General features: G+C 37.9%; 1 protein-coding gene across 7 annotated transcripts in view; it reads right to left on the bottom strand.

Moving 5' to 3' along the window:
• The window catches only part of SCAI (suppressor of cancer cell invasion), a 121,229-nt gene that overhangs the window by 34,981 nt on the left and 71,811 nt on the right, over window positions 1–14,437 (bottom strand). For 6 of the 7 annotated variants that reach the window (XR_015136344.1, XR_015136343.1, XR_015136342.1 and 3 more), the window contains 8 exons: window positions 10,205–10,300; window positions 9,585–9,671; window positions 8,020–8,118; window positions 4,746–4,842; window positions 3,504–3,602; window positions 3,198–3,350; window positions 2,207–2,308; window positions 1,185–1,286 (listed from right to left, as the gene is read on the bottom strand). Coding sequence is in view for 3 of the 7 variants with exons in the window: in XM_086325225.1 (XP_086181351.1) it covers window positions 1,185–1,286; window positions 2,207–2,308; window positions 3,198–3,350; window positions 3,504–3,602; window positions 4,746–4,842; window positions 8,020–8,118; window positions 9,585–9,671; window positions 10,205–10,300 (835 nt within the window). In the remaining 4 variants the exon portion in view is untranslated. The remainder of the gene's footprint in view (window positions 1–1,184; window positions 1,287–2,206; window positions 2,309–3,197; window positions 3,351–3,503; window positions 3,603–4,745; window positions 4,843–8,019; window positions 8,119–9,584; window positions 9,672–10,204; window positions 10,301–14,437) is intronic. The other variant, XM_086325226.1, reaches the window with a different exon arrangement.

The following is a 14,437-nucleotide window of genomic DNA, read 5'->3' as shown; positions in this document are numbered from 1 at the left end:
AGAATCCACCTGTCAATGCAACAGACACAGGTTCGATCCCTGGTTTGGGAAGATTCCACGTGCAACTAAGCCCGGGGACTTATTAAACCATCCAATCGGCAGTAGTGACGGGCGGTGTGTACAAAGGGCAGGGACTTAATCAATGCAAGCTTATGACCCGCACTTACTGGGAATTCATCATTCATGGGGAATAACTGCAATCCCTGATCCCATCACTAACGGGGTTCAACGGGTTACCCACGCCTGCCAGCATAGGGTAGGCACACGCTGAGCCAGTCAGTGTAGTGCGCGTGCAGCCCCGGACGTCTAAGGGCGTCACAGACCTGGTATTGCTCAATCTTGGGTGGCTGAACGTCACTTGTCCCTCTAACCACAACTACTGGGCCCGTGCCCTCTAGAGCCTGTGCTCCGCAAGAAGAAAGGTCACTGCAATGAGAAGCCCGAGCACCCCAACTAGACAGTAGCCCTGCTCACTGCAAGTAGAGAAAAGTCCGTGTGACGACAAAGACACAGCACAGCCGAAAATAAATACACGAGCAAGTTGTGGGGGAAACGAGGACCTAATTTAACATATTATGGTCTTCTTCAAGAGAAAAATCATTCTTGTTACTTCCAACTTGCAATTGTCTACACAGCAGAGATTCATTAATCTGTAACTACAGCCCAAACTTTTGAAGATATTCTCTGCTTCAAAAACATCATTTAAAGAATGTTCTCTGAAAACTTAAATCAGAGACATAAAGATCCCGACTACAGGTCTAAAAGACAAGCTTCCGTCTGTGCCTTTCTCTATACAAACTGAGCGGAATCCCCTACTCCGTGGTTCTTTCAGATGACCAAAATGTTTCCCAGAGTAGCCTGAATTTGGAACACACTTACACAATCTGCTCCTGCTTTTCAGTTCTGCACTGACTGTTAGGCCTAAGCAGCTGAGTAAGAAAAATCCAGATGAAGTAGAATGATAATTAATCAATATTCTCATTAATTAATGGTAGGGATCATTCCTAATGTCATACGCAATTTCTACTCCAAAAATAGCTATGATTAGGATACTCTAAAGGCAGTTTTCATTTTCATATTTCTCCTAAATTCTTGACTCAAATATTCGAGAGAAGAGTGACTCTCAGGTTCCATTTAAGCCATATTTTTCCCTTACATAGTAGGAAGTACTGGATGATATATACCTTAAAAGATGCTGCTAAGAAAGTGTATAGTTGGCTGAAGGTTGGCTTGTAGAGCAGATACTTGTGGGGGTTTTCTCGCCTGGTAGGCTTGTCAGCTGATTCCTATATTTACACACAGAAAACAATGCAAACACAGTTGGTCTTCTGCATCCGTAGGTTCCGCATCCATGGATTCACCCCACCACAGATAAAAAATATTCGAAAAATATTTTCCAGGAAGTTCCAAAAATCAAAACTTGAATTTGCTGTGCACCAGCAACTATATACATAACATTTACATTGTATTTACAGCTATTTACATATAATTTACATTCTGTTAGATGTTATAAGTAATCTAGAGATGATTCAATGTATATGGGAGGATGTGTATAGGTTATATGTAAACATTATGCAAAAACTTTATATGAGGGACTTGAACATCTGAAAGTTTTGGTATCCAGAAGGTTCCTAGAACCAGTGCCTCGTGGATACAGAGGAATGACTATACAAAACACACCTGACGCGTGAATTATCAATGTCTACTTTTACCCTCCTCTTTATCAAATATCTTTTTTTAAAACTGTCATTATGCTGATCTTTCTCTCCTGTGTCTTATCAGAGTTCTTTATTCACACTCGTGGCATTTGCTGAATAATAGCATTCCATGGACTGCAAGGAGATCCAACCAGTCCATTCTGAAGGAGATCAGCCCTGGGATTTCTTTGGAAGGAATGATGCTAAAGCTGAAACTCCAGTACTTTGGCCACCTCAGGTGAAGAATTGACTCATTGGAAAAGACTCTGATGCTGGGAGGGATTGGGGGCAGGAGGAGAAGGGACGACAGAGGATGAGATGGCTGGATGGCATCACTGACTCGATGGACGTTGAGTCTGAGTGAACTCCGGGGGTTGGTGATGGACAGGGAGGCCTGGCGTGCTGCGATTCATGGCATCACAAAGAGTTGGACACGACTGAGCGACTGATCTGAACTGAACTTATGAGGAGCAGAAGCAGCAAACTGCAAATGTAGGGAGAAAAATCACCTGCATTCCTGGTTTATTCATCTGGGAAGCTAAATTCATTGGCTCCCTTTCCAGGGCTTGTAACATCCGGAACATGTCAACAGTTAGTTCACTGAACTTAACCTGCAAGGAAAACAAGTCTGACCGTTAATGTAGTACACAGACCTTAAAGTGTTCAATCACATTGTTACTTTTGACTTTCATATGTACCTGATGACACTGGATAGTTTATTCTCCAGCATTTTATTATGAAAAAATTTAAAAGATAGAAAGTTGAAAAAAATTATACAGTGACACCCAAATGCTCAATAGCCAGATTCTATAACGTTAGCATTTCTTTATATTTGCTTTGTAACATCTTGCCCTATCTATTAATCCATCAATTTCCAGTTTTTTTTTTTTTTTTTTCCTGGCACACCACACTGCATGAGGGATCTTTCCCAACCAGGTATTGAAGTGGAAGTGCAGATCTTAACCACTTGGACCACCAGGGAAGTCCCCCCACAGGCAGATTTTTTTCTTTTTCTTGTAAAAAACAGTCATGTAAACACAGAGACCTATATTATATCCCATAAAACATGCTGGCTGTTGGCAAAACAATGAGGCTGAAGTACAACCATGGCCCATTTTAAAATCACTGTATTACATTTTGGCACCACATAATGTTTAAGTCTGTATCCTGGGAATACCCTGGCAGTCCAGTGTTTAGGACTCAGAGCTCTCATAGCTGAGGCCCTGATTTCAATCACTAGTTGGAGAACTAAGATACTCACAAGCCACATGGCATGGCAAAAAAACAAATATCCTTTTTCATATTAAATAATACTTCTACAGAACTTTATGTAGGCAAGGTTTTAATTTTGGGGGGGTTTGGGCGGTCTTGTGGGATTAAGTTCTCCAACCAGGGACTGAACAGATGTTAGGATATTTACAAGGAAATCATAATTCTGTAACAATCAAAAGTGCTATTTTTAAGGTGAATTTTAAGCATAATTCCTTCATAATTCTTTACCTGGTTATTACAATTACCAATAATGAGTGCATCAGCCAGAGACAACTGTCCCACAATCATGCCTTGTTCCAGCAATGGGGCTCCTGTTTCAGCAAGGCGATTAGATGTGATAACAATGGTATTATCATCATTTAATACCATTACAGGGTCCGCCTGGAGAACAAGCAATACTGTAAGTGGTTTATAGCCAAGACAAAACATCAATGTAAGAAATTATTCCTTCTTTTTTACATATACAAATAAATATGTACACCACATATACATTTACTTAAATAATTCTGACAACCTTTCTTGCCAAGAACTGACCTCAATGAAAGCTGCTACTTCTTGAAGTACCAGGTTCCATTCCACTTGATCTTCAGTATTAAAGCGGTGAGTATAATCTTCAATTTCATCTGACAGTTCCTGATTTCCCAGTATCACAAAGGAAAAATGGTTACAGGAAAAAAACACAAAAGATAGCTATATTGTACTATAATCCTGATGGAAACTGTTATAGTTAAGAAGTTTGATTATTATCAATATACAGTACCAATTACAACCAAAACAAAGAGTGAAAATTACATGAACTTGCTTCAAAATCAAAAATTCCAAAATGATACACATCAATAAGATCTTCATAGACACCTAGTGACACATACTACTCAGTGCTAATCAGCAATGACTTTATTAAAAAGAAACTCTTAAAGGTAAACCCCCCAATTTTTAACATTAAAAAAATGAACACAAATTCTTTGGATTCACATCATACTGTTTCTTTTGGAAACAGTCCTATGAGTAACTGGCGATACAGGAAGAAAGTGTGTCAAAACCAGCACGTTATACTGAATCACTTTGCTAGATACCTGAAACTAACACAGTACAGTAAATTAACTATACTTCATTAAAAAAAAAAAAAAAAACATTAGTATGTTATACTGAATCCCTCTGCTTTATACCTGAAAATAAGACAATACTGTAAATCAACTGCACTTCAATTAAAAAAAATTAGCATGTTATACTTAAGCACCAAAAAAATCAAGACATATACCACTGAAATCACTAACTGAATACAGAGTGTAACCAGAACGTAGCAAGGAATAATTACAGAGATTAAGTGAATGTAGAATGCAGTTAACTCTGATTACCTGAATTACTGAAGGACAGAATGAAGAACACATACTAAAAGAAGGAATAACCAAAACTCATTCATACAACACCTTTATAAAACATTCTGTACTTGTTCTTAACCTAATGTTTCAATTATTTTATCTTAAACTAAATATTTTAACTTTTGTTTGCATTTGCCAACCATTCATTAATGAATGATGAAATGTAAAATGAGCTGAGGGGACAAAAGCAAGAAATTAATACAATTATCTCTGGTAAGTGTGTTTGAAACATGAAGAGAGTTGCAAAAATTTTTTGTCATTACCCTTGTCAGAAGTTACCATGCTCTGAAAGTTGTAATGATTTAGATTATCAAAATTATTTTAACCTTATCTATTTTAAAAAACAAAATTACCAAAAAATAATTAGAAAACAGGATTTTAATTAAAATACATTTACCTTTACCAGATCCTTCACAACATCCATTTTGTTGAGAAGAAGACAAACTACTATAAATCTTGCATAGTATCGTAGCTTCTTAACTACCAACTCAGGTCTGTGGTAGATAAAAGGAAAATTATTCATTACATTAAAAACAAAATTATGTGACTTGATTTTTCTAACTTTCTGATAGTTTTTAAACTCTTTTGATCCTGTTTTGCACAGTTATAAACAGTTTCATATAATCTATAGTTTTTAAATACATTTTTTACCAATGATTCATTACATTGTTCATTCATACATTAATTTATTCAACAACTATCTACTGAAACTTAGATGCACCAGGTACCATGTTAAATAGTAGATTAAAAAAAGAAACGATATCATAGTCCCTTCCTCACAGATCTTATAGACAGAAACGTATGTAAAATATAGAGGAGACAGATAAATACTTAAAACAGTGGAATAAATATTACAATGATAGCGCTGCAGTGAAAAGGAAAAGAAGAGGAATGCGTTTTTCTTTTCTTTCCTGAGAATGAAGAAAGAGAAGAGGGGGCAGGCCTGGTCACATCTAGTTTTTATTTTAACCATTCCTAATCTGCAGCCTGTAACTAAATTTGCTTTTCTGCCCCAGATTCTTCACGGGGCGGGGGAATAACACAGTTCTGGAGGCAGAAGCCTACTGTGTTCTCCCCTAGGCTGGCTGAGGATTTTAAGCCACCTTTCTATTTCCTCCAAACTCTGTCTCCATATTTTTTTAATTCGGCTTCAGAGGGCAGAGAAGTCAAGATTTTGGCAGCATCAATAGGAGAAACAAAACATGCTATTTGAGCCCACAGAACTGGATCTTGGTGAGAGAAGGCTTCCCAGAGAGAGTAATGTTTATATTAAGACAATAAATAGGAAGACGAGAAGACAGTAGGCAGGAAAATACGAGGTCACCCACTCAATACACTTGAGAGGCAATCCTATCAAGCCTGAAAACTTGAATGACGGCCCCCAGCCCTGCCTGCTGCAGAAGAAGTCCTCATGTGAATCTCACTGGGAAGGGTCCACATCAAGTCCTCCTCATAAGCATTAAGACTGGGATGCGGCCAAGTTTTCAAGTTCAGATCCACATTTTCCACTATCAAACAAAACTCCAGTACTGTCACTGCCAGAGGGGCCATCAAGACTCTCTCTGACAAAGTCCTTCTGGCATGCCAGAATTGCAGCCTTGTCCAACCTGCTAGGACCACTAATTGTAAGATGCTGACTCTTGACACATCTGCCTGAGAAACTGTTTTTCGAGACTGCAACGTCTCCCTCCAGCCTCTGTACACTCAGAAACTTCACCTTCTCCATATCTTAACTCTAACCAGGTTCAGCCTTCGTCCTTCATAACCATTGGGGCTTACAGCTCGGACAAGTGATTATGTGCAAACGTCTCCTACACTCAACAGGACAGGCCGTGGAACAGAGACATTCTGAGAGCTGTCTGTATTTGGTGACAGGCAGTCACCGTGGTGATCGGTGGAACGTACCACTCCTCCTGGCTTTGACATATTCCTTCGGTACTGAGACAATGCAGGGAGAACTTGACCTCTGGAGGAGAGATGCCTCTTAAAGCAACTGTGAAACTGTGGAATACTTTCTTACTTAGTTTTAATCTACCAGCTGTTGGTTTTAGCAGCTGTCACCAACTGCTACCTTGATGGCCCCCAGCCCTGTGTGAACTAAGAAACAACCAATTTTACCAACTGAACAAACTCCTTCCTAAAGTATAGGGAACAAAATCAAGATTTTATATACTGAAGTGTCCTTTGACTCTAAGTTAGTTTGATTCTGAGCCTAAGAGATTTCATTGTCCTGGTTCCAAACAATTCTAGCTCAGTTCATCTGCCCAGCTCTAGGAGGCAGCACAGAGAAACAAGTCATATGGGCTGGTTTGCTCTTAGGACAGTAAGTGATTTTATTAAGTCAAACTATTGGGTTTTAAGCCAAGGGACCTAAGACCAATTTCCCTTGTGTCAAATTAGAAAATGCATAAAAGTGAATTATGCAAGGTATTTTACTATTGCTTAAAATAGGTCTTTGCTTATATGTATTTTTCACTCAATAAAGTGTTACATACCCCTTCTGTATTTTTGAGAGATAATTTATCTCATCAAGAATTCAGAGAAATTATACAACATGAATGCAAAAAAAAAAAAGGGGGGGGGACTTGGAAGAAATGTATCTGTAGTGAAAATATGTGAAGCAAGCCATAAGAAATTCTGAAAGAAAAGTAACTGATGCAACTTCATGAAGTAAGGCAAAGCCAAAAAGACCTGGGGGGAAAATGTAGAATTCAGCGTCTACATACCTTGTTTCAAGCAAATTTCTCCAGACAAGTCTGAACAAGATTTGCAAGGGAATGAAGGGGATTTACCAGAGTGGGGCTTTCCCCAAAATGTTGCTATTTAGCTGGAAAGCTTATGACAGCCAACCACAAAGTATTCTCTAGAAAAATGTCAAAACTACATTTTATTCTTTTTCTAACAGAATATAATCTTTTCACTTAGATAATGACTGAGTTCTGTTACTGGGAGTAGGGAGAATATTCAGATCTTTCAACAATTCTTGAATCCTAGCAACAAAGATTCTCCAGCAGATTCCTGATTTCAACAACTCTATCCTCATCTGAATCTACCTGTACCCCAAATGTGTCTGAGACTCCCATGAAAAGGTAATCATCTAAAAAAGATGATTGTACAGCTTCTTTTCATTTTCTTCTCCCACCCAAGCCGGACACATAATAAGTGGGGATGAATAACTTTAACATGACTTTTTTTCCATAACAGTGAAGCTACATGACTGTAAAACGGTATTGGATTTATAAAAGAAAAATCAAACACCATTATACATTTTTCTTTAGTCCCTACGTGGCAGTTTCCAATAGGTTTTGAATGTATACAAACTAAGATGATATAGGCTACAGAACAAAGGTATCAGCTAAGCCTCATTTTGGAGCTGTTTCTTTTCTATGAAACTTCATGTGACCCCAATCTCTGATAAAGAAATAACCCACCCTTCTTTGGGCTCTGACCCTAGCCTGGTATTGTGACATCTCTCACAACATCCATGATATTTACTGCTTTTAGGTAACACACTTCCATATGCTTAAGAAGGCCTCATATATAGCAGGCACTCAATAAAGCCCATTAAATGAATAAAAGTTATAAACAAATGCGTGCTTTTCTGCCTAATTTCCACACACTAAAAAGTTTCAGTGCTTTATCTTCCTCTTTCTAAAACAGAAGGTGCATACCTGTCCTCTTTATTGACTTGAGAATAGTAAGATCTCTGTCTGATTGCAGAATAGAAGGAGAAAGCCTCATTCAGATAGCTGGTCTCAGATGTGCGTAGGCTATGAGAGAGAAAGAAAAACTTAAGTATGACAGTGTCTCAGACTCTTCACCGTGATAAATACTTGTTTTGTTACTCCTCTCTTCCTCTACTGGAAGGGATGGGAACGACTACACTAGATTTGAATCACCAAAGCAATAATCGTATTACCCATAAGATGTATGAAAAGAATAATAATTATAATTTAAAAAAAAAAATACCTCCCCTCTGCTCCCAAGCCTTTTTTGACAGCAACCCAAAGTACACATTATTCTCATTCTTCGAAGGGCTTCTCCAAACAGCATTCTACTCACTTACATCTTTCCTGGGATTAAAGGCCTGGGACCAGTGGACTGACAAATGGACCCTGATCCGTGTTAATCTTCATAGGATGCTGATAAGTTGGATTTTTTATTCAACATTTCTAGTTTGTTTGTTTTTTAATTGAAGTATAATTGGTAGCTCAGCTGGTAAAGAATCCACCTTCAATGCAGAAGACCCCGGTTCAGTTCCTGGGTTGGGAAGATCTGCTGGAGAAGGCATTAGGCTACCCAATCCTGTATTCTTGGGACTCCCTGGTGGCTCAGACGGTAAAGAATCTACCTGAAATGTGGAAGACCTGGGTTCAATCCCTGGGTTGGGGAGATTCCCTAGAGGAGGGCATGGCAACCCACTCCAGTATTCTTGCCTGGAGAATCACCATGGACAGAGGAGCCTGGCAGGCTATATAGTCCACGGGGGTGCAAAGAGTTGGACATGACTGAGTGACTAAGCACAGCACATAGTTACACACAATAACATCGCTAGTTTTACAAGGGATTTCTTAAGAAAATATCCTACCAGGAAAAGTGATTTTAATGGTGGGAATCTGAGTGGCATGCCAAAAGACAGGAAGAGGAAGGAATTTTCTGGCCAACTAAACTACAAATGGTCCAAGCCTTTTATGAAATGCCTGATACAACTTAATGATAATGCGATGTCTGGATCCTAAATGGAGCTCTCTTCTTTCACTGACACATGGGTGGGACTATACAGATGTAGTCAAAATATCCTTATTGACTTCATGTACCTTTCAGACATAGCATACAAGGATTGGTTTTAAAGTATCCTCCTGAAAACCACTCATTCAAACAAACATACCAGTTATGTTATGTCTCCGGAAAGGATCAAGATTCAAGTGACGCCATTAAGAACCATAAATTCATTTAGTATTTTTCTTATCTAAAACCAAGGGTCATACTCCTTTAAGTTTACAAATGAATCTGACCGAATGAACTGTTTGGAAGGTGAGCCTTTGAAGCAAATAATGTCACTTTGATTATGGAAGGTCACTTTAAAATGCTGTCTTAATCAAGATGATCTGAACTATTAGAATTTCAAGTGTAACTCGTCCGCGTTCCCTCCTGCTGGATATGCACTGATGCATACTCCTGCATGCTGTGTTTGAATCCGGAGTGCGCTTTATCTCCCCACTCGCAGCTCACTTACTAATAATGGTAGTAGAGCTGCCCGATCTTAGAAGCAATTTCCCCTATTTGCCACCGCTTCAAGCCGTACCGATTATCCAAGACTTGTCTGTTTTACACAGGAGATAAGAAAATAGAAATGAGAGACTATAAATTTAAAAAATAACCAAATGTGTTAATTTCACAGGATAGAGTATCACCCAATTCACCATGAAATTTTGAGTACATAAACTGAAATTCATGAATTTTTCATGAGATTTTAACATAAGCACTCAAATTCAAAAACCATTTATAAAGTGTCTATTTAGAGTATACTGAAATACAAAAATAAACTTCTCTGAGCTACGTTCATGGAAATTAGAAGCAACCCCCTCCCCCAATAGCTTTGGGCAATAAACAAGACCTATTTCAGGATGAAATCATGAATCTGCCTACCTACTTAATCTGAATCATTTCAAATATGATATTGTCTTTAAAAGTCAGATACTATTACACTTGAAAAACTTAAATAAATAGGGGGAAAAAATCAATTTATTTTCTTTTGGTAACAAAGATGAAATGAGATACACGAAGAGATAAAAAGCACTGAGGTAGTAACAGTCAAAACTGTGACTAACAAAAAAAACTTTAAAAATTCTTTACCGATGCTGCTGCTGGAATTTCCAGAGTTTGGTGTAAACATCAAAAGTTCTTCCAAAATAGGACTGCCACTGCTTCTGTCCATATTGTGGCAAATCTCTGTAATGACAAGTAAACATCTATTAATTTTAAAACTCGGATACTCCTTGGAAATTAAGTCTTGTGATGATACAAACTGGCCAGATTTAAAGCATTTTCAATTCAGGCTTATTTATTTTTAAAAGTTACAATTTTTAGAGCAAAAACAGTTGTATTGTGGGGGTCTAGGACACGTTCTTTCTTGTTTCTCTTTCCTGCCTCTAACAGTTCATTCTTCATCTCCTCTGTAGATCCTCTCCCCTGACCTTGGGTGATCTTATATACTGTTAACTTCCACGTCTGTCTTCAGCTAAGAACTTAGCACTTGGAAAAACACTGCGTTCGGGAGTAAATCTAGAAGTGGATATGCAGGTGGTGGTGGTGTTCTCAACTGTTCCCGCCCCTCCCAAACGTGAAACTATATATCCTTGTCCTTGGGCTTGGTTATATAACTTGCTTTGGCCAATGAAATGTTATCTACAACATGTCTGAGAAGAAGATATAAGAAGTATTACATGATTCAGCATTTTTACTTTTCTCTCTGAACTAAGACCAAGATAAGGCTGTTCTTCAGCCTGGAACACAGAGTTAAACACATTTAATGGGGCCTCAGAACTGCAGACAACTTGTAGCTTAACATGAGAGTCAGAAAGAAATCCCTAGTAAGGTACTAAAATTTTGGAGTTATTACAGCAGCCTTCTTTAGGAAAAGCTGCTAAAAAAGAAACCAGAACCAGGACTGAGTTATTGCCCTAAGAAATAGTATGGGACACCGGCACTGGGATTGAAACTGTTACTGAAGGCTAACATATAATACAGAGGCAAAATGCATTTGCCTGCAATAACTTGGAAAGTAGATAACGTGACTAATGAACTTGTGGATTTATACAAATACACCAGGGAACAGTATGCTATTAGACACACTTCACAAAATACCAGAAAGATAAACTCACTAAAGAACTAGCTGCAAGTAGGGCTGAAAAGGAAAAGAGGAAATCCATAAACTCCAGAACTTTCAATACTGAAAAGCACAATTTTTAATGTGTTAGATGTAAAAGACCCAACTGAGAAATGATAGCTATAAATGCCACCTAAGACAGTCTCATCCCTAGGGGAAAACCTCTTCATGAAAGCTTGTGAAAACATTTATGAAAGTGGCCCCAAGTACATTCTTTCAAAGGGACAAAATAGATGTGGAGAAAGAATCAAAGGATTTGGCTGTCTTGTAGAAGCCTGATAAACTCAAGGTATTTGTAACAGAGTCTACAAGAGAAAGAGGGAAGTGTCTCAAAATATTGTAGGTTTAGCTATTGGTACATGGAGGCTAACCTAAACCAAACAGATAGAGCCAACGAAATCTTGAGAGCATTTCATGTCAAAAAGGAATAATAATCACTCACTGATTAGAGCATGGTACACTTATCTCACTCATGCAACTGTGGACAGCCAGTAGTGGATGGTCTCCCTTGAATGTCCAGCCTGGCTGGTGGCTAGGGTGCCGGGCCACGTGTTTCTCATCATAAAACAGGCTACCTCTGTTTACACGAGGGTGGTTGCAAGGATCCCAAGAGTAGCAAAACAGAGGGTGGCTCTGTTGTGCAATTTTCTTTTCAAGTCTCTGCATCATATTTGTACTGTCCCATCAGCCAAAGCAAATTCATGGCCCAGCCCAGTGTCAGTGTGAGAGGGAGATAACTCATGGGCATAGACAAGGGGAAGGGAATGACTTTTATAAACAATCTGTGAGAGACTTTTTCTTTTATTTCAATTTTGAAAATAAGTCTCTTAGAAAACAAAAATACTATACAGTGTATAAAACAAGAAATAAAAAAATAGCTTATTGCTTTTTCCTTCTAGTCCCCAGAAATAACCACAATTAAAAATGCATTTTCTATATACATTTAAATATGTCAGTCTTTCTATTGTTTTACATAAGTGGGATCACACTAAATATAATATTCTGTAACATGCCTTTTTAATTTAATATATCACATGTTTCTTTAATGCAGATAGAGTTATATCAATATTTACTGTGTATAATATAGTATATAATGAATCAATTTACTCAACCAATCTCTTCCTGATGGACATTTACACTGCTTCCAGCTTTTCCCTGTCATAAAAATGCTGCAATAAACATTATCCTACTAATAAACTTGAAGAGTTATATGATATGAATAATAGGCAAATTTCTGTAAGTGGAATGAGTAAAAGAAGATTTGCATTTCTGTACCAGATGTTCCCTGGTGGCTCAGATGGTAATACATCTGCCTACAATGCGGGAGACCCGGGTTCAATCCCTGGGTCGGGAAGATCCCCTGGAGAAGCATATGGCAACCCACTCCAGTACTCTTGCCTGGAAAATCCCATGGACAGAGGAGCGTTGTAGGCTACAGTCCATGGGGTCGCAGAGTCGGACACGACTGAGCGACTTCACATACATACATACATACATACCAGATGTTAAGACAATGAGGAAAAAAGCAAAAGGTTTTTCTACCCAAACTTTTCAGATACTACAAGAGTGAGCTAGTAACTTCAGTTTTAAATTTATTTCCATTACCCTATTAGGATAAGGAGAAACTCATTTCAGATTACAGAATAGGTTAACTATAGATACTACTGATAATTTCTAAATTCACACCAAGTTTTTATCTTTTTTACATCTCCATGGATCTCTAGTGAGACGTTGCATTAGGAAGAGCTAATAAGTTATTTTTAAATTGAAATTGCTGCTAGAATCTTTAAGACTCTTATCAAGTAGTTACTGCTAGGAAGACTGTATTTTATATAAAAGCTTTAGACAACATTAACTTCAGGGAAACTGACAACCCTTGAGTGTTTGTGAGATACCATGTAAAGTCTCCAGGCAAATTTTCAACTAGGCATTTGCCTACAAGTTCTTTTGCATTTTCAAAACTGACAGATTTAATAAACCTAAGTAATACATCATATTAAGGGAGAAAACAGAATTAGAGCTCAGTATTTTATTTCACGACTACATAATTTCAGGTGTTTAGTGGAAATGGTTTTAGGGGAAGGGACTTCTCCATGAAGGCTAAAAGCACAAAAAAGTGGTCTAAAAGATTAGAACAAGGTTCCAAACATAAGTTGTAATGTACAAGTATTTTCTGATTTATAGCTGTGAACAATGTTGACTAGATTCTATACTATTTTCATTGAAAGAATTTACAGCATCTACCACTCCAATATGAAGTATCAGCTATAAAGACAGCAATTTCTTTTTCAAAATACGGTTTAAGTTTTTTTTAAAAAAACCTCCTAAAGGACAAGTCCCATGGTCACCCTTTTTCTAGTGAAACATACCATAGAAGCTAATATTCAAACAACTCTCATATGATGAGTCTAAACAAAATTAACTAATATACCTTATAAAGAGTTTTAGATAAATTCCTCTACTATTCAGAGCTTGATTCTAGTTTTAAACTCTGAATATATCATTTGGTCATTATTACTGTCAGTAGAGATGGGAAATTAATGGTCCATGGAATTAAATTAAATGGGGCTGTGTGAATTAGCCCATAAGCTAAATGACCTTATATTTCACATTTTGCAAAAGCACCTATGTTATAAATTGGCTGGTCATATTCTTTTCACAAGTCTTGAGAGAAAACTGAAAGTATGACACTAATCTCACTCTCTTTTAAAATCCTCAATTCTATCAACAAAAAGTTGGGAGAACATGAGAAGAAATGTAGTGGAGATGATTAAACCTACTTCTGAGAGATGATTCAAATGTAAAGTTGAGATGTCAAATCATAGGAACTTTCTTACAAGTTTCTACAAATCAACCATCTTTACTAAAGTGAATTAGCTAGGATCACTGATACCTGTAGCATGCGTGCATGCTAAGTCACTTCAGTTACGTCCGACTCTTCGCAACCCCATGAACTGTAGCCCACTAGACTCCTCTGTCCATGGAATTCATCCACAATGATGCCTACTGACACCTAATCCAACAGCCACTTTCTAGTCCTCAGATCAGTCCTCCTTAGAGGGTCACCTTCCTAGAGGTTCCCTATTGGCTCACCACTTCTTCAGCATCTTGTAATTCTTTCTTCTTTCTGTTCTAACGGTCTCTTTCATTAGCTCCTCTTTCTTTAGTCTGGTCCTAAAATGCATGGCTTCTTCAGCAAA

This window comes from Bos grunniens, chromosome 11 (assembly GCF_055505025.1).
Source record: "Bos grunniens cultivar Pamir isolate PY7600 chromosome 11, Bosgru_T2T1.0, whole genome shotgun sequence".
Lineage (NCBI taxonomy): Eukaryota > Metazoa > Chordata > Mammalia > Artiodactyla > Bovidae > Bos > Bos grunniens.
Note: the sequence above shows the minus strand (reverse complement) of the source record. Positions and strands in the feature narration are given on the sequence as shown.